The sequence below is a fragment of the Heloderma suspectum genome, chromosome 5, assembly GCF_057233095.1.
Source record: "Heloderma suspectum isolate Gila_16-S chromosome 5, 16-S_ref, whole genome shotgun sequence".
Classification (NCBI taxonomy): Eukaryota; Metazoa; Chordata; class Lepidosauria; order Squamata; family Helodermatidae; genus Heloderma; species Heloderma suspectum.
Window position 1 is genome coordinate 207774824 of NC_139462.1, and position 20634 is coordinate 207795457.

Sequence of the window (20634 nt, forward strand, 5' to 3'; positions counted from 1 at the left end):
TTCCCTCTGAGCTTAGCTGCAATCCTCACAGTAGCTGGGAAATCAATTTTCCCAGCAAAAATACATTGTTCCCTGTTCTAATGTAAAGTATTTTGGGGGTGGCTTGTTCTTGAATGGGCAATTAAACCCTGTTACCTTTACGTAACACCTGTGACCTTTACATAACGCCTGCTCCTGGTGGAGATGAAAATGGCCAGAACTTGTTGGGTGATATAGATCAGCACAGCTGCCTAAATTTTTGGACTCTCCTTGGGGCCGTGGCAATGGGGACTGTCGTGATGAGCACCTGCCTATCAACCTTTACCACTACACCACTGCCAATCACCATCTTGGAGAGCCAGTGTGGTGTAGTGGCGAGAGTGACGGACTGGGAGCCGGGAGAGCCGGGTTCTAGTCCCCACTCGGCCATGGAAGCTCACTGGGTGACTCTGGGCCAGTCACAGACTCTCAGCCCAACCCACCTCACAGGGTTGTTGTTGTGAGGATAAAACAGAGAGGAGGAGGATAATGTAAGCCGCCTTGGGTTCCTTGCAAGAGGGAAAAAGGCGGGATATAAATGCAATCAATCAATCAGTCAATCAATCAATCAATCAATCTCTCAGTCTTTCCTATGCCATAGGATTGTTATGACAATAAAATTGGGTGCGGAGGGGAGATCTAGTTCGTATTTCAGATCGAAAGAGATCGAGGGGAGATCTAGTTCGTATTTCAGTTCTCGGACAATTTGTATGGTGGGGCCTGATGCTTGTAATACAGTGAGATGCTGGTATACACAGAGTGATTTGCTGAATAAATTTATGAGCAGTACCTTGTGATTACTGTTTTGATTCGCCATGGTAGGCACTTGCCCATGGTTTCTTCCAAAGCTATTCTAGCAATGAGTACATGACAGAACTCCAAGAGTAGGACCAATGATGTGGTTCATTACAGTACAGAGGCCATGTTACCCACCCAGGAGGAATGGCAAGATTCCCTATACCATTGGCCCTACCCGTGTGGTTCTTTCATGCACACATTCCTGGAGAGGTAAGAATAGCAGATTCTTCACTGTTGCTGGTCAGTATGAATTGGTGCTTATTTATGACCTGTCCTGATGAGCACTGGTTTTATAACCTTGGTTTTATCAATTTGGTTCTCCCTTTCCAATAGTTTTTCTGATGTGTTGGGAATTGCTCCATCTACGGTCAGGATACTGGGTGGGGTAGAGATACTTCAAATTAAAGTGATGATTCAGTGGGTGCGTTTTGGTCATACCTAAGATATGATTGACCGCCATATCTGGGACCATGAAGGGATTGTTCCTTGGCTTACTGGCCTTCTTTATTAAGAGAAGGATTGGGGGGGGGGCTTCCTTTGTAGCATGTGGCTCACTTTCTTGGGTCACCTGGACCTGCTTTCTCTGCAGGCACCTTGCAGCAATGCATGGCTGGACTCAATTGTATTAGCTTATGGGGGAACGTGTAGTGAATGGATGGCTCTGCCCATTGAACAGAACTGGATGGCCTTTTATTCTCTTCCAAATTTATGATTCCATGATTTGTGTGATCTTCAACCACATCTGCCCTACATATCCACCCCCCCTCCCTCGGTCTCCTCCTTGTTCAGCTGCCTCAGATATTGCCAGCTCTTTTATGCAGTCTCCATCTGTCTGTTACAGACATTACCACCATGCAGAGTTAATGCTGCTCCAACATTTAGGCATGGAACTTCGCTGTATCTTGGCTGTGGGTCTAGTCTGGATGTTTCTGTTATCTCCTTTGCTGGGGAGCCCAGCCAATCATTCCTTTGGTTTTTCTCTGCAAAGGTTGTCATACCTGTACCATTGCTAGAGTCATTCCATTGTTCTCAGCCTCAGAAACTAATAAATCTTTTAGATGTCTGTGGTCAAGTCATGGGGAGTCAGGAATGCTTGATCTATCCTGCTAGTCAAGATTTCCAATATTTCTCCAACAGCTATTGTTAACTGGATGGTTTTAAGAGTCTGGAAGTTAAAAAGAGAAAGCAGATGATGAAGAAAAGAGCCAGAAGATGCAGACATTTGTTGGCAGAAAAGGAGGGATTAATAAAAGTGAGGGCTGATTCCCCTGTTAAACCATTTCCCCCCCAAACTGCACTCTCTTCTTTGCTGCATAGACAGAATGCACACATGGTAAATCATTTGTGGGAATCTGTCTCCATAAGTCCAGTGAGCACATGGATATTCTCATAAAGCCCATGGTATTCATGCTAGGGGGCTGATGCTCATGGTGGCATCTTCTCAAAACCAGCACCACACATACACATTTCATTTGTGTGAGAAAAAGGGTGGCTGCATATACTATAAAGCCCCACACTGGTTGTGTGACTCACCATTGATGAAAATACTTTCAATGTTGCTTAAGATCCATTTCCATCTCTATCACACTTACCACTAGCCATGGCTGGAATTGAATTGCAGACCTTCCTGGAACTATGTTGGACCTCTGATCCTTGAGCCACTGTGTATCTTTGAAAAACAAAATGACTCAGTAAATGGAATGCATGGCAGGCAATGGAGAAAGGAGGGAAATTCCCCAGCATGTCATCCACCTTCCCCAGGGATAACCCTTCCCACCGTGCCTCAGTTGTCCATTTTCTTGTCCACACCTGCTGAAAAATTGCATGGCTGTTCCGCTCTTTCCCTCCTTACTGGATTTTTTTGTGGTTAAATAAATGATGGATGTAGGAGTGGGAAAACACAGGCTGATTACAATGGATAATGATGTTGTCTGGACACTACATAAAATTCTGTGAATGAGGCAGGGTGATTGCACAATAAAAGCACTTTCTGAAAACACCCTCAGCTTAAAAGATTACTGCCATCTTTCATTTTGTGATGGTGCGGGTCAGAGTATTTGAACAAACTCTTTAGAGTCATCAACAAGAAAATGGATGCCTCTGACATCAAATCAAAAGTAATGAATTGCAAAGTTTAATTTGGGTTCCTAACAACTGCATAGAGTTTAATTAGTGTGTGACTGAGGATGAATTTAAAGAGACAAGTGCTGTCAAAAGCGATTCATGTCAAACACAGTGTATAGTGTAACACAGCATAATTTTGTTGTTTGTGCCATATTGAGTTCACGCCAAGTCATACAGATGTGCTTCAATATCTTGCTTTGTTTATGTTTCTACATGTGGTGTAGACATTTTCTGGTTAGGACCCTTGGACATAGTCCATGAACATGTTAACAAGTTACTGCTGTCTCAGATCATCCAGGAAAACTGAACTTGAAGTTTTTTTCTGAAGCTTTGTCAAATTTTCCCAAGAATTATTACCCAAAGTCCTTTTATATGACACTCTGTATTACATTAGCCTTTGAATGTGGCATTTTGAAGAACTGAACTATTTATTGGGGAATTTTGTTCAGGATTTACCAAGGCTAGGCACCATCCTTAACCTAGAAGTGATTGCTTCGGGCATCATTCTGTGCCATAGAGTCTTCTACCAAAATGGATGGAAATTACTTCCACATAATCTGATTAGGATCCATGAGCCACCAGCTATTGAAAAGTTTTGCATAATCACTGTGTGGTGTGGACTGCTGTCTCCAACTGGGCCTACTGATCCTATTACTCCTAAAAATTGAACTCCACTTATTGTTCTCTTAGATATTTCATTAGTATAAATTAGGAAAAGCACAACAGATCTGCATAGCACTTGGTACATTGTTGGCACAAAATATTAAATAGTAATCGCAGCAGCAGTCATTAACAGACAGCTGCTGAGGTTTTGCATTGGTAAGTGCTGATATTATCCTACGTTACAGATCAGCACCTGGAAGCCTCTAAAGCAAATCCCCTGGGTCATGTCTTCTAGCCCACGAGCTGTTACCAATTCGGAGGCAAATGAAGAGTGACATCTGTGTCAACAGGTTTTAGTAGCAGAACACTTGGGGGATAAGGGATTGGAGACTTGGCCTGCCCCCCTTTTATCTCCAAGTGGCCCTCTGACAAAAGTAATTTCTGATCAGAAGACATTATGCCAGGTGTCTCCAACCCTTTTGGATCTGTGGACATATTTGGGAATTTGAGAGACTGCCGTGGGCACCACCACAAATGGCTCCCATGGTGCATGTGGCTAGTCACATAATGGCTGCGATGGAGGCCTGGCTAGTCAAAGGTGAGATAAAGTAAGCGTGTGTGTGTGTGTGTGTGTGTGTGTAGAAACAGCAATCCTAGAGGCTGGGAGGAAGTGGGAAATAACAAGGTAAAGGGGAGAGAAAGGGCAAGGCTAAAGGCTAGAAAGGGAGAGAAACAAGATGGACAGGGAAGGGAGAGAAATAGTGAGGAAAGGGGATGTGGGAAGAGAACAGAGACAGGGACTAGGGAGAGAGAGATTGAGATGGAGAGAGAGCGAGAGCACAAAGGGGAAAGGTCTGTGGGGGCAGAATATTGGGTGGGGCCAGAAAACCCCTCTCTTCTTTGCCTGCCCACCAACAGCTGATCTGCAGCAGGTGCAGGAACAGGAAGGAGAGCCCGGCACCCTAATGTTTTTCAAGGTTTGTATTAAAAATAATTTTTTGAAGTGTCCAGGGAGCAGAGAGCTTTATGGGTGCTGTGTTGGGTGCTGTGTTATATTATGCTGTGAAATTATATTCCAGTTTCGTAGTAGTTTTTTGGTTTGGCCCTTGACCTGTGTAGTTGGCTTTCTCTTTTAGCTGTTAATACTTCCACTATGAAGTCAAAAGAGGCATACACACATGGGAGAAAACCACTGTTTTCATTACTGCAGTTCATGCTGCCAAAGAGACAAGCTGCTGCTGTTGTTTTTAAAAAAGTTAATCTTAGCCAATCACTCACTTTAGCAAAGTGAACTGCTCTTATTTTTAAAAGAAAGAACAGCAATACTTCAGCTCTGCCTGTGGTTCTTTCCCATTCACACACGACTTTTGTTTTACCACAAATATGATGCCAACATTCTTTTTTTCATGGTTAGGATGATATAGAAGCTGTTTTCTGAACCCTTTTGTCATAGTTCGGAAAAGGGAGTCTATATTTTTGTCATGGTGACTGTTATTTTAAATCTGTAATCCTCCTCTGTCTTTTATTAATTGTAATTACTCCAGTTGGCTTTAAAAAAATTCTTCAGTTTTAGTTTCCCTCGAGTCATAATTTCTAAACTTGATTTTGACTGTTGGATAAGTGTTAAATTTAGTAACATGAATGGTACTTGATCCCAGCAGTCCAGCTAATTCATATTACAGTTTGTAATTACCATATCCTCCTCTTTGTGCCTAGTAGCTTGTCAGCTCGTGGCGCAATGATTTGTTAAAGCTTTAATCTCTTCCTGTCTGTTGTACTTCATGCCTCTGGTTATCCACAGCCACACTTTTAAAAATTTGACATGTCAGAGATTATAATGCAATGTATCTTTTCAGTTATCTGTCTAGAGGAGATCATGAATATCTCAAGTTGCCTTAATTGCTCTCCTACAGCAGCAGATCAATTCATAGTGGCCCTTATCTAGACCTCTGTGGCTATTCCATTGCACACATGGAATTGCTATGTGATCAGCCATTTCCAGCCACTTTAATGGAGGGCTGGGAAAATCTGCTTCAGGAAAGTTCCATGTGCATATTCAATGAAGCGGAGAGTTCCATGCGCAAAAAGAGAACATACCGTGGACCATTTTGCCTATCTACCCTCATCACTATATATATTTTTTCATACCAGCATTTTAAACCCTCCTTAAACAAAGTGAGCACTGGGAACTGAGCCAACCTTTTCACACATTCTCATAGGGATGTACGAAAGTTCCACCACGGATCTCGGGGAGGCCAAATGCCAGCGCATTCGGCCCCCCGAAATCGGTGGCGGAACGGGGGCCCCCCCCCGGGACGGGACTTACCTTGGGCGGATCTTCCTGGCAGTGGCGGCTCCGGCGGCAGTTCGGCGGCGGCGGCGGCTGCCGGTCTTCCGACCGGCTGCCGCTGCCGCCATTTCCAGTAAAACAACAACAACAACAACATGATAGGCTACGTAAAGATTTACGTAGCCTATCACGGCTAGATTTAAAAAAAACACCGTGATAGGCTACGTAAATGTTTACATAGCCTATCACGGCTGACTTAAAAAACAAAACAAAAAAATGCGCGTATGCAAATGGCGGTGGCCATGGCCGCCGCCATTTGCGTTCCTTATTTTGGCACGTCTTAGTCTACGTAAACATTTACGTAGACTAAGACGGCGAAAATAACGGGAACGCAAATAGCGTAGCGTCTACGCTATTTGCGTTCCCGTTATTTTCGCCGTCTTAGTCTACGTAAATGTTTACGTAGACTAAGACGTGCCAAAATAAGGAACGCAAATGGCGGCGGACATGGCCGCCGCCATTTGCATACGTGCGTTTTTGTTTTTAAGTTAGCCGTGAAAGGCTACGTAAACATTTACGTAGCCTATCACGGCTGACTGCAGGGATGTAAATGGCGGCGGCTACGGCTGCCGCCATTTGTGTCCCTGCTAGCCAGCGGCCGGATGTCCGGCTGCTGGCGGAGCTGGCTGGCGGCTCCGCAGAATCGCTGCGGAGCACAGCCAGCCGGCCAGGATTCCAGGGGGGGAGGAACGGAGTGCCTCCCCCCGTCCAGGATTCCCGGGGGAGGGACAGAGCGCCTCCCCCCCACCATCAGCATAATCCGCGAAAGGTAAGTGATTTTCATACATCCCTACATTCTCATAAGTCCTGCTCTGAGGGAAGCTCGGAAGACAGCAACAAGGGAGAGAGCCTTCTCGGTGGTTGCCCCTCAATTATGGAATGATCTCCTCGATGAGGCCCGCCTAGTGACAACACGGTTATCTTTTCAGCGCCAGGTTAAGACCTTTCTCTTCTCCCAGGCATTTGGCAGCATATGATAAGTTTTAATTGACCCTGGATTGTCTTATAGTTATGGTTGTTTGCCTGAGATTGCTTGTTTGAAGTTGTTTTAGATACATGTTCTCTTGTGTATATTGTCTGTTCGTGGTTTTTATTTAAAAAATGCAAATGGCTTTTAATCTCTGTATACTGTATTTTTAATGTTTTTAATCTCTGTAAACTGTGAAGAGAGCTTTGGCTATTGGGCGGTATAGAAACGTAATATAACTAAGTAAATAAGTGATTTGTTTATTTGATCTGTATCCAAGCTTTCCTCCAAGGAGCTCAAGGCAGCTACATGGTCTCTACCCCCGCTTTTATTCTCACAATAACCCTATGAGGTAGGTCAGGCTGACTGGCCCAGGGTTGCCCACTGAGCTTCATGGCTGAGTTTCAAGCGACACCTCCCCAATTCTGGTCCAACATTCCAATAACTACACACTGCTCTCATGGGAGTGATGAAGGGCCAAAACATCCCAGATCAGGGGTGGGCAACGTGCAAGGTCCCCTGCCCTTCTGTGTGCCCCCCCCCGTTCCCACTAATGCTGAATTTGCTGTGGTGCTGCTGGCACCGCAATAAATAAACAAACATATCAGTGGTTTGGTGCTGAAATTTGGTGGCACTGTGGCAGGGACAAAAACGGCCTATTTCGCTGAGTTTTAAAGCTAAATAGGCCCTTTTTTGCCACTGTCATGCTGCGAACATTGGGTGACAACTTCTGACCTTTTCCTGCTCCTGCTGCTGTGCCGACAAATTTCGGTGGTGAATTACTGGGTCGCCCTCCCACCGCCGGTAGTTGTCCCAGATACTGGTAGCAGTGGCATGGTTGCTGCTAGACAGAGGTGTTTGTGCCAGAACCCCCCAAGCCCCCAAACCAATGAGCTCAGTGAATGACTCAACAGTGATATTCCCAACCTCCTCTTAAGGATATCTCCTGGTCAGTTTCCTGGGCTAATGCAAGTGAGGTGCTGGACAGGTTTCTGGATGTGGCACTAAGGTATAGGAGGAATTCTAGCAGTGGGACCTTGGACCCAGGTGATTTACTATTTGGACTGCCACCATGGTAGCTTCTCCTGTTTGGAAGCTGCTGCTGCTGTGCTCTCTGCTACACCTTGAGCACCACCGCTTTGGATGGTGAGAGAGTGGCATTGCATCGTAGAAGTCAAGTAACTAGAGGCCATCTGGTCCTATATCTCATAAATAAGGACTCAGGATTGTCTTGCTGGGCTCTCTCCGATCTGAGCTGCTCTCACACTGCCTTCCCACTTGTTTCCTTGAGTGCCTGCCTGCCTGCCTGCCTCTCAGCTTCTTGATCTGACTGGTCGGCCAGTATCTCCGTGCCACCCAATGGGTAGCCCTAACAGTGCTCTGTTTTTCTTCCCTTTGGTAATCTTTTGCAAACCGCCTCTCGGTGCACAGAAATCTGTTCCAAGCCAAAGATTTAATCCCCTTCAGTAAGTGTCTTTGGTAAGGCCATTCAGAGTTAGTGGGCTGCCCTTACAAATGAATAACTTCATAAACATATAATTATTAAATATATCAGTGCAAAGCACTTTTTTCATTTTAAGTTGCAGTATCGTTTTTCCTTTCCTGAAGGGTAGTTTCCATTCAATTCCTGTTTCAAGAAATCGGGTCACTTATGTTTTTGTTTACTTAGCTACAGTATGGAGTTTCTTAATTCTGCTCATTCAATTAGCATGCTGGTTCACTAACCTCAAATATCTGTGCTGGTGTATCTGTCCAGTGCTGGGGTAACATTCAACTAATGGTGCCTTTCTGTGATGTTATAGTGGCACAACAGCCCTTATGTCCCACCTATGGATGTCGGAGAAATCTCATCTGGGAATAAGCCCCATTGATCTCAATTGGGCTTACTTCTAAGTAGACATGTATAAATAGGATGGTGCTGTTAATGGAGTTTCATTGGGAAACTTTGACCTGAATATTTGAGAGCTAATGCCCATCCTCATAATGTGATATGGGGGCATTCTGGAGGTGGGTTTTGCATTTCAGTGCCGCTTTGTTACATTCTGTGCCACAAGATTTTTGTCCAACAAATGAGAGCTGCAACATCTGTGCTTGTTAAAGGATATTTTAAAAAGGCAAGCTGTTTTTAAACTAGTACAGCTGTAAGCATAATAAAAGCCATGAAGGTATGGGGTATTTTATGAAAATGTTTAATTCAACTGTTTCTTTGGAATGTAGTAGTCATTGTCTGGAAATTTAAATTACAATTCAATCCTATGGTTTTTTTTTTAATGCTACTCAGTGTCTGAGAATACAAACGTCATTTAAAGTTAAGGCTTTGCTGTTCATTTTGAAATAACAATTTAAAAGTGTCATATTGCCATAGAAAATAAAAAAAAAAATCTGTAAAAAAATTTGCACAAAATTTTTTTTATGATGGTACAAAACATGAAGCAATAATATACCAGTAAAATGAAACCATTTTACTACAGAATATTTTTATAGGTTTTTTTTGATAAAGAAAAAAATATGTTATTTTACACTTTCAAAATTATGAAACAATCTAAAACAATATAAACTGAACATTTTGTAACACTGCCTTTACAAATTAATAACTTTATAAACATATAATTTTTAAATATATTTATCAGTGCAAGATACTTTTTCATTTAAAGTTGCAGTATCATTTTTCCTTTGCTGAAGGGCAGTTCTAATTCAATTTCTGTTTCAAGAAATTGGGTCGCTTTATGTTCTGCTCTAGCATTAAGCAGCTACAGTATGGGGTTTCCTAATTCTGCTCATACAATTGCCACTCTGGTTCACTAACCTCAAATATCTGTGTGGGCATTTCTGTCCAGTTCTGGGGTAACATTCATGTAATGTTGCCTTTCTGTGATGTTATAGAGCACAACAGCCCTTATTTCCCACCACTGGCATTTATTTGCTGATGCAGCAGATTTTAGGACAGTGCCATAGGAAGAAAGGGTGTGATGCACTAAATGCAGCTCTGTTATAACTTCATTTGTTTCTGTGGAGCTGGCGCATGTTGAAACAAATGGAGGATACACAGCAGCGATGACTGGTGGATTGTAGCCAAAACCTTTACTGTTCCAACTAGAACAAAACAAAGAGCTAACCCCACATCCATTTAAACAAATTGAAATGTTTCTTGAATGAACTTAGTTAGGCTTCCAGGAATGGGAGGTTTCTTTTCAACTGGGAATGGAGGGGAGGAGATGTACAGAACCTATTCATGGCAACCTGTTCCATGTTTTTACCTGTGAGCTCCTTGTGATTTTACTTATTGACATATGCAACTTAAGATCCATGCAACATCATTTAAAAGGAGGATGCAACCCTATGCACACTTTCCTGGGCATAATAAGCCCCACTGAACACAGTGGGGCTAACTTATCAGTAAACGTGCATAGGATTGTACTGCTAGATCAGGGGTAGGAAACTGTAGCCCTCCAGATGTTGTTGGACTACAGCACCCACCATCTCTTGCCATTCACTGTGCTGGCTGTGGCTGATGGGAGTTGCAGTTCAACAACAGCTGGAGGGTCATAGGATTCCCACCCCTGCATTAGATCCAGAGCAGTGAACATGTCACTTCTGGGCTCTGTACAATGCCTAGCACGCTTTTTTGCATGAAATAAACACCAATCATACTAGAGGTTGTACTCTACTGGGATGGGTGGGGGTTTACATGTACATGTTATTCACTTGTTCTGTAGTAGCATGAAGTGATTACTTACATGTGTGAATGAGCCATCACAGATAAAGTTTTCATATTATCCAGCATCAACTCAAACACAATGCTATTCAATGGAGACAGTTCACAGATTTAACTGAGAGTCATCAGGAGCTGAATAATCAAGGAGAGGTTGTAGCTCAGTGGAAAAGCACACACTCTGAAGGCAAAAGGTCTCAGGGTCAGTTCCCAGCATTTATAGTTTTAAAAGCATCTCATATAGGAGAGCTAGGAAAGATCCTTCTTTGCTTGAGACCCGGAGATCCGCTGCCTCTCAGAATAGATAGTACTGGGCTAGATGGACCAATGATCTGACTTAGTAGAAGGCAGCAGCATCTGTTCATGTGTCCATGCCTGTGTGAACACGTCCTTTTTCAATGCCTAGACATGTGTTTGGCCCATTGATTCTTGACTTCTGCCAAGTGCAGGTCTTTGTAATGAACTTCACCCTTCTTAAATGATGTCTGCATGCATTTAAGTCAGGGATCTTAAGATGGCCATGTGACAAGCAGCCCCTAAGGAAGAACCAATAATTACATGATGCAACTAAGTATTACGTGAAACAAGTGCAGTTGAAAATTATTTAAGCTTGATCTTCTCTTTGGGATAATTAACCAGCAGGGTGTTCCAATTACAGTGTAGGTGGGATAACTAAATTCTGATTCATGTGCTATTTTTTGCCAAGGTTATTTGGTTTTTTTCATGGTGAATATTTAACTTGAATACAACCTTCTTTGAGTGATAACTCATATGTACAACAACCAGAGCAAAACCTAGTTTTCAAAGATTTGTTCTGATATGGTGGATATACTAGCTCTCCACACGGAAGGGTGCATTTGATCAAAATATTTACCACACAAAACTGATTTGGAAAAATTACCATGTGCTGACTTGCCCTCTTGTTGTCATTTAAGACCTTATCTGTGTCTTTTGGATAATAATCCAGTTCCTAAATACATCACATCAGTTGTCAAGTGCTTTATGCAGGCCTTCTTCTTAAATATTAAATCAGATGCACATGAAAAAGAAAGAGGGGGAATACAAAAGTTATAAAGACACTACTCTGTTTTAGCCAATAGAAGAACCATCTGGAGCACAATTCCCATGTGGCAGGATCTGGTTTGGTACATTCTTGCCTTAAGAACATTATGGGTATTCATTCCGCCACATTTTAACCCAGTTCAGGGTTAATGTGTTATGTACTGATTTTTTTAAAAAGCAAATCAATTCTTGGAAAAAGCCAACACAGCACCATCTATTTGTAGCAGCATCAGTGCAACCCTAATTAGCATGAATGAGTCCTACACAGAGATAACCACCCTTAAATTAGATAGCAGGATGAGTAGATGGCAAGAACATTATTTGCTTTGCAACAACAAAATCCTCATCGCTGTCTATTAATATGAATGCCTTGTAAAGGATTAAAAGACTTCTTTCATGGCTTACTAACAGAAAAAAAAGATACTGTCACTTTACGATGTTAGCAAGAAACCCAAAGTTCAACTTTGGAGTGTAAAGAAGTTTCCCTTTCCCTTAGAACAAAACAAAACGAAACAAAACAAAACACAAAGTCTAATAAAATCCTCTTTGCCATTACCAGCAAATTAAAGCTGAATTTTTCCTTTCCTTGACAATGGCAAATGCTTATGCAACAATCTACTCAGAGACAAAGAGAGGGACAGCAAAAGAGAGAGAAAGAGAGTGCTTATATTTGAAAATACATTCTATATGAAAGAATGATAAAAGGGAGAGGAAGGGGGGAAATATTGCAGCTTTGTACAAAAATGGTCCAGAGACATTAAATTGAAATACAGGCAGTGGAAGAATCAAGCCGCCAAGTTGTCCTATTTCCTTAGCCCTTGCCTTCCCAAGGTTTAGTTACACTAAAATATACTTTCTTGTTAGTCAGTGAGCCCTCAGGGAAAGTAATAAGGACAAGGACTTTAACTGCAGAGAGATGAAGCTGGAGTGAATGTTAACACAACGAGAAGCAGTACAAACAAAAAGGCACTTGAGAGGACATACACTAGCCAGTGCCAAGGACTTTTGCTTTGTTTTTGTTACAGTTATAGGCAGTACACTCGGTTTGCCGGTTGTTTCTGGATGATGGCACGTATTTCTTGTATGGAATTCACAAGCACAAAGTTTAGTACAACACTGAGAAACACCAATAAAAGTCTGACTGTATTGCTTGGTAAACAGAGCTGACACACTATACCAGTACTGATGCTACAGTACTTTTTTTTCTTCTTCTCAAAAACACCCTAACCCTCTTTTGCCTATGCACAACACAAGCAATTATACACAAATACAGGTTCAGGAATCCGTTAAGTTGCTGTTACGCTGATATTTTTTTCTGGGCACTGAGCTACAGACAGCATGTCCATCCAAAGGACCCCCACCAAAATACACTTTGTGACAGCATCTTGGATTTTTGCACAGTAAAAAATAAACATTATTTATCAAAGGGGGTGGGGGGAGGAAGGAAAGAAACCAAACCAAGAAGGAAGGGAGGGAGGGGGGAAAGGAAGGAAGAAAAAAAAGTAAAAAAAAACAAAATGAAACACCCCCTCTTAAGTCAATCACACTTGGTCTCAACACCAGCATTTGATTATTTCAAATTAAAACAGAAACAGAAGTAGACTGTACATGATTCAGATTGTTTAACACAGATTGTTGTCCATGTTTTAGTATATCTGTTACACTCACTGAAGCTCCTGAGAAAAGCTTGGCTCAGCGTCCTCAACGCAGTTTTCAGCCTGTACAGACAGTACAGTAAAAGAAGATCCACAGTTCCCCAGCATAAGCTAGTCATATGTCCTTCCATCTCAATTCTCCGAAACTCCTTCAGCTGCTCCTATACCTTCATGCCTCTGAGTAAGTATTTTGTGTGTTCAGTTTATCTTTTTTCAATTTCACACCATCTACAAGTTCGAAATTGTAGTTCTCCAGTGCAGATAAGTTCCTATCGGACATCCCATTTTGCCAACAGGCGCAGTACAGAATGACACCACAGATGGCCCCCAAGAGCACCCCAAGTGCACTCATGGCTATGATGGTGATTAGAATGGGGTCGAGAGTCTTCAGCACATTGCCCGGCTTTCTGGAGATGTTATCGTTGAAGGGCTTCCCAATTTCGCGGTAATCAGGAGTATAACCTGCAGCGGAACAAAGAGGGGCAGCTATGATGGAATGGTGGCATCTTCAGTGCTGAGTAAACGTAAGACATTAAAAAAGAAAGAAGAGCAGGCAGACAGGCTCAGGAGGTTTGTGTGGGGATGTGGGTGACAGCTGAAAATTTTGCGACGGTAGCTGACATTTGATGCATTGCCGACTGGCTGAAAACCTGTTTATTTCTGAGAAAGTGTTCTAGTGCTCAAAACACACACCATACCCCATGGCATAGGGCTCTCTTTTCATCATTTGTCTCCTACATCCATTTGTAGGCTGGTTAAACTAGCGTGCTGATTTTTTCCCACATTATACATGGAAAGTTACAGACTATGGGCTGGATCCAGATTTATGTTGCATCAATTGCATTGCATTGCATCAATTGCATCAATTGTATCAAAGACTATGGGCTGGATCCAGATTTATGTTGCATCAATTGCATTGCATTGCATCAATTGCATCAATTGTATCAAAGTTACAGGCTATGGGCTGGATCCAGATTTATGTTGCATCAATTGCATTGTTGGAAGTGAACTACTTTGCCCCCTCCTCCCCACAGCAGCTCCTCCACTCCCCTGAAAATGCTATGCAGAGTCCGGAAACCCTGCTGAATGGGGTGAGCTGTGGTGTGGTGGGGGCAGGGAAGGAGGGGATCCCCCAAATCAGGTGGAGGGGCTTTCCATGAGCAAAGCTCTTCCTCTATTGCAAAGCAGATCCTGGATTCAGTCCAATGGGAATGATACAGCATTAGCCATACTTATAGTAGACCCCTTGCAATCAGTAGGGCTTGAATTAATCATGATGAACTTAAGTCCCATTTATTTTAATGGTTCTTTGGATCCACACCGATGGTTGTAGAAAATCGTGGTGTCTACTTGTTCCTGTTCTTGAGAAGCTCCAGCATAAAGGGCTATGTTTTTGCTAGCAATAGGACCCGGACTGAGTTCTTTGCTTGTGCTGTCAAACACTGACCAGGAGGGCTGGGGTATATAGCTCAAAGCTCCGCTGCAGGATAAATGGATATAGAAAAGCTACTTATCAGCTGCTAAAGACTTAGGGCCCAGTGGTACAGACCACTGCAGCAGCTCAGTGGTTTGGGGTTTGAGAATCCCACTTGCAGAATCAATGATCAGCAGATGTTCTTATGGCACTTCTGCAACTTGGTTACAGCCCTAAAACAGCAGCAGCAGATGCCATTTGTGATGTTTACTTGTCCCTGCTGTGCTAGATAAGTACTGTGCAGGAGTGCTTGTGCAGCACTAGTGGTGTGCTTGCCTTCACACACCTGCAGCCCTGTGTGTGTGTGTCTGCCAGTGACAGAGTCCGGCGCTGCTTCCTAAAGGCCACTTGTATGGGCCAAAGAAATTGGATCAGCCCTTGGCCGGTGGAGGTTCCCTTTTTCTTCTTTCCTAAATGACAAGCTGAGTATGCCATCTTAGGAACCAGGGCCAGCTGCAGGTTTTTGAGGACCTTTGGGCAAAACACTCTCAAGAGGCCGCCTCTCCCAGTGAGTCTATCATCTCACTGTCATTGTCACTAGCTGCTATTGTTCCTCACCCTCTTTTTCATCATTGCTACTGCTTGCTTGCTCGACAGGCAGAGAGTCAGTGGCATCTACTGCTCCTCCTTCTCACTGCCACCACTGTCTGGGCCAGAGCAAGAGGCAAGTACATAAGCAGGGTGCAATGGTGAAGAGGATGAGCAAGTCCAGAGGGCTTTTGTCAGTGAGCCCCTGCTGGGGTATGGGCCCTTGGCAGGTGCCTGACCATGCCTACACTTGACACCAGACCTTTTTAGGAACTACAGCACAAATATCTGTAGATACTTGCAAAGTGCAGTAGCTAGACTGCTGGCAAGAGCAATATGCTCTGATCATATAAATCCAAATGCTGTACCAACTTCAGTGTCTCTTGATTACTTTCTGGGCCCAATGAAAGTGTTGATTTTGACACATTTTGGTATTTGGATGTCTAAAGGACTACTTCTGCCCATACAAACCAGCCTGCACACTTTGATCTTCAGAGGAGGCCCTGCTCTGTGTTCCATTGGTATGTGTGGTGTGGCTGGCAGGCATGTGGGGCAGGACCTTCTTGGTGGTGGTGCCCAATTGCAGAACTCCCCTAGGCATGGAAGATCCAGCTGGGTCCTTCTCTCTGTGTCTGCCATATTTATTATTTATTCTGCTGCTTTTGTTTGTTTTGTTTACATGGCATATGCTGTTTTACTGATTACTGTCTTTATGATAACTGTTAGCTGCCTCAAGGGTCATATTTTAGGATAGAAAGGTGTGATATAAATATTTTAATAAATAACTAAATAAACATGATGGCATCTAAAATAGCTTCCTAGAAGTGGACCAAGTTATCAGTATGAAAGAATGTGTTCAGTCAGCAATGTTTTTTATCCTTGTCCCTTGCCACAATTATTTATTAAAATATACACACAGGAAAATTTGACCTGAAAATAACATTCCAAATTCTAAAAAAACAAAACCAAACCCCAACCCCCCAAACCCAACTACAAGAAGAAACAAAACAGAACAAAGCATCCCCCAATAGAATAAAGCATGTCACTCAAGTGAATTGATACAAAGCTCTCATGCATGTGTAAAGAAGTTCAGAGCTTGTGTTTTAGTGGGAAATTCCTATATTATCTATGCACAGGATCCAAAGTGTCTCATGGGTGCGCACAAGAATTTCCGTATGTGCACTGGGGCTTCTCTGGTTGTGTTTTTCACTGCAGCTACTCCTGACAGTGTTTCCTGAAGGTCCCTATCAGGTGGCTGGAGGGAGAGGTGAAATGGTTGGAAGTGTGGGCCTCTGGAACCCTGCTCCCCTATGCCCCCTTTGCATCCTGACCTACAAGGATGTTCCCCTTAGAAGTGAAAAGCCAAATTCCACATGTGCAGACACAGCAAGGTTCTGAGTCAGCACAATAATCCTGTTCCAAATAAGCCTGTTCCAAATGAACTTAAGTTATGTTTTGAGGTCTGGGGTACTAGATTTGTTTGTAGATTGCCAAATTATCCTTCAGGCAGATGCCAGTTTTGCTTCCCAGTGTCGCTTGCTCCAGAATAATGCTGTTTAGCTAAAACTACCAGAACCAGCCCCTGAGTCAGATGCAAGGAAAACAAGTCCTTGTTTTGCCTCTCCTTATAATGTGTTCTGCACTCATGCCACTGTTGATTTCCCCAGACAGTATTTGGAACATGACAATTCAGTAAAATCAGTACACACTATGGGTAATGATGCATCTCTCATGCCACCTGCTATGTCCCAGAAAAAAACAAAAAACTATTGTGTGAGATGGACTGTGTCCAGGCATAACATCTCTTAAAGAGATTTTATACATTTTAAAAGCATGCATAAAATGTAAATGATGCATGTGCATTAGTAAGTAAACCCTACATAAGTTTATAAAAGAGGTCTCATTGTAATGGGGCTTAAAATAAATTAATATGATGCTGCAGTTTGCTTGACAATCAAGCCAATTTTTCACTAAAGGAGCACTTTACCTGTTTGATTAATATCTGGCTCTACTTCAACTATTTCGTTCCCTGCATCATTTGGTTCTAGCAAAGCAAAGAGAATTGACATTGATTATTAGGGTGACAAATACTGATTGGCTATCATGCTGGCAATAATGGTATTGAGAATGTTTCTCCTGTCTCGGAGCATGATTATGTCAGCTTGACAGAGCTGTTCATTAACCTGGTCTCCCAAAATTAGCAGAGAAGAAAAACGGGCTTAAAAGTCCTCCCTCCACCCCAACTTGGCACAGTTTTAGTGTTATCAGCAGGGGGGTTCTGTCTCTGGAAAATGAAAATCAGTAGGTGGAATTAGCATGTTTCATTCATTGCATTTATAATCTTGGAGCCAAGTGCTGTAAAACCCTTACTCATACTCATACACAAGCAGCCCTTAACTGCAAGAAATAGTTCTGCTGGCTGCAACATGCAAGGAAGGATTCTGAAGAGGGACCTTGTAGTTTGAACTGTAAGATATACATCCTTTGACCAGGATCCTACCTAAATGACCAGAAGTATGCGACATTAACTGTGGCATTAACCTCCTAGAGCAGGGCTGGGCAACTTCAGGGGTTCTAGGCACCAGTTCAAATCCCCGGGACTCTCCGGGGGCTGTGCCCCTGCTGGGTGCTGCCAGATTTCGGTGGCAGCTGCAGCAAAATAATTGTTGGCTTGCCACTGAAATTCAGTGGCAAAACATGACGGTGGCCTAAAATGGCCAAGTTTAACCTTTCTAGGTCACCATTGTGACTTGCTGCCGAATATCGATTATTTTGCCACTGTGCCACTGCTGCAGCAGCAAATTTGGCAGGGGCTGCACTGAAGTCCAGCGAGGTTTGCACAGGGCCCATGAAGTGCCCACTCCTGTCCTAGAGTCTAGAATCTAGACTGATGTGGAGCAAAATATCTGACAGCTTTATTTAACTATGGGTATCTTATAAATAACCAGCGTCTTCATGGCAGTGCCATATTCTTAATATCACCCACTGTATGGGCAGAACTACATGAGAGGGTAGCGGACTGGTGCCTTCAGAAAAAGCTATAAAGCAAGGATGAGGATGATTTCAAGCACAGAAGTGTCAAGTAGGAGGTCATCCCAGAGACAATAGGATTGCGGCTTAATTGACTAAGGGCACAATCCTATGCACATTTAGACAGACGAAAGTCCTACAACTCCCAGCATTCCCCAGCCAGCATAGCTGGGAGTTGTAGGACATTCATCTGTCTAAACAAGCATAGGATTGCACCCTAAACCTTCTATGATGAATCAACTTAGGGCGCAATCCTATGCAGGTTTAGACAGAAAAACATCCTACAATTCCCAGCATGCCCCAGCCAACATGGCTGGCTCAGGAATACTGGGGGTTGTAGGACTTTTTTCTGTCTAAACCTGCATAGGATTGTGCCTTTAAGGAGCAATCCTATGGCCGCTAGACAGTGGCTGGACAGCCATAGGATATCGTGTTATCAGGGAACCAACCTTGGAGCCTGTACTCCAAGGTCAGTTCCCAGAGAACTGACCTCCCCCCACTTTTGCGCTGCCTCCGAGGCAGCACAGAACAGCTCCATCCTCTGTGCTCGCAAGAGGAATGCGGAGCAGCCAAAAAGGGCCATGGCTGGGGGCGTTCCGGGGAAGGGAAGGCGGCAATGCCTCTACGACACATCCATTGTGTCATACAGCAGCCTCCTCCCCCGCTCTGTCCTCCCGTGACTAGCCAAAAATGCAGGGCAGGAGAACTGCAGAGGGAACGATCCCCCCTGTGCTTCTCCTGCCCTGCTTTGGATAGGCAGTCGCCTCCGAGTTTGGAGGCGGCCACCTATCTGGATAGGATTGCGCCCTTAGTTGTCTTTCAGCAGAAGACAGGCCTAGTTTGGAAAAGAGAGACCTGTGTTCACATTCCTGCATCATGAAGCTCACTTACAGCTTGATCCTATGCAGAGTCAAGTGTGGCTGAGCCCATTGAAAGCACCTAACTTTGCACAAGACCGGGCTATTAGCAGTCTCAATTACTTCCCAAGGCTGTGGCTTGATAAACGTTACAAAGCACTTCACTTTCTAAAAACAACAGCAATAATTAACTATAAAAGGATAGGACCTTGTAACTATTTACAAAGTTGCCACAAACCAGAATTAAACCAGAAAGCTTCGGCTATTGGGCAGTATAGAAAGGAAATAAATAAATAAATAAATAGTCTTTGTATGAGATGTTTGGTAGTTCCTGGCAGGTTGTACTTACTTCGGCATTCTTCCTGTGTTATGTGGTTGTCAAAGTTAATGTCATCAACCGCAATTCCTCCATTTCCTCTTCCAACTTCTCCTTCCACCATCACCTAGTAAAGTTAAATTATAATTTTCTAGTTTAGAGCTGATGGCCAGAAACAGAGGTTAGTTATTATGCAAGAATGTCACTGAAAGGCACAAAGTCATACAGTTTGTCACCTATCAAGGCTGAAGATGTCATTATACATTTCTCATCTTTTCTAAAGTTATGAACAGTATTGGCAGTGGAGATGCAACTCCAACATGGGGGATAATTTACAAAACAAGTTGACCTTCTCCTGCACTATTGTGATTTATCACACTGTTTAGCACACATGCACTTACAATCTTATCTATGCAAACTGTTCACTGATGTTACTACTTGATGTTGACCTTGGACATTTTTGCACAAGTGGCTTCAAGGGTCTCTCATCTTCCCCCATACTATTTATGTTATCATCCTATCACTGTTAATGGGGAAGAGAAAGCAGAAAAGATACATTCATAAGGCAAATCAGTATTTTGGTCAATATATGTTTGATCTATTGATGCTTTTCAAGCAAGTGCTTCTTTAAACCTCCTGGGTAAAAATGGCCCAAGGCTGGTAGAGCCCGTTTGCTGTGCCAGTTGCTACTCCCCCTCTTGAGAAATTTTCCTCCAGACTCCTGTACTGCCCGAGGCAAAGTGGATGGTGACCAGAAAGAGAGCTTTCTCAGTGGTGAATTCCTTCTCCGGCGGGGCTCTTGGTGCCAACATTGCTATCCTTTCAGCATCATGCAAAGACATCTTTATTCTCCCAGACATTTACATTTTAAGTTATTGTAGCTGCTGCTGCTACTGGTGCTGGTGGTGTGTGTGTGTGTGTGTGTGTGTGAGAGAGAGAGAGAGAGAGAGAGAGAGAGAGTGAGAGAGAGAGAGAGAGAGAGAAAGGATTGGAGAAAGAGAGGAAGAAAAGGGGGTGGCAGAGAGAGAGAGAGAGAGAGAGAGAGAGTATGCAAGAGAGAGAGAAGAGAGAGGAGAGGCCATAGCTCATTGGAAGAACATATGCTATGTATGTAGCAGGGGATTTAATCCCTGAAATTTA

At 43.3% G+C, this 20634-nt stretch overlaps 1 protein-coding gene across 16 annotated transcripts in view; it reads right to left on the reverse strand.

The window, feature by feature from the left end:
* NRP1 (neuropilin 1) overlaps positions 1-20634 on the reverse strand; it is a 233159-nt gene that overhangs the window by 22439 nt on the left and 190086 nt on the right. For 8 of the 16 annotated variants that reach the window (XM_084859198.1, XM_084859195.1, XM_084859196.1 and 5 more), the window contains 3 exons: positions 19528-19621; positions 17279-17335; positions 9034-13751 (listed from right to left, as the gene is read on the reverse strand). In XM_084859198.1, the coding sequence (XP_084715324.1) occupies positions 13459-13751; positions 17279-17335; positions 19528-19621 (444 nt within the window). In that variant the 3' untranslated portion in view covers positions 9034-13458. Of the gene's footprint in view, positions 1-1813; positions 1982-2408; positions 2486-9033; positions 13752-17278; positions 17336-19527; positions 19622-20634 lie in introns of those variants that run through there. The other 8 variants (XR_014792438.1, XR_014792439.1, XR_014792440.1 and 5 more) reach the window with 6 other exon arrangements.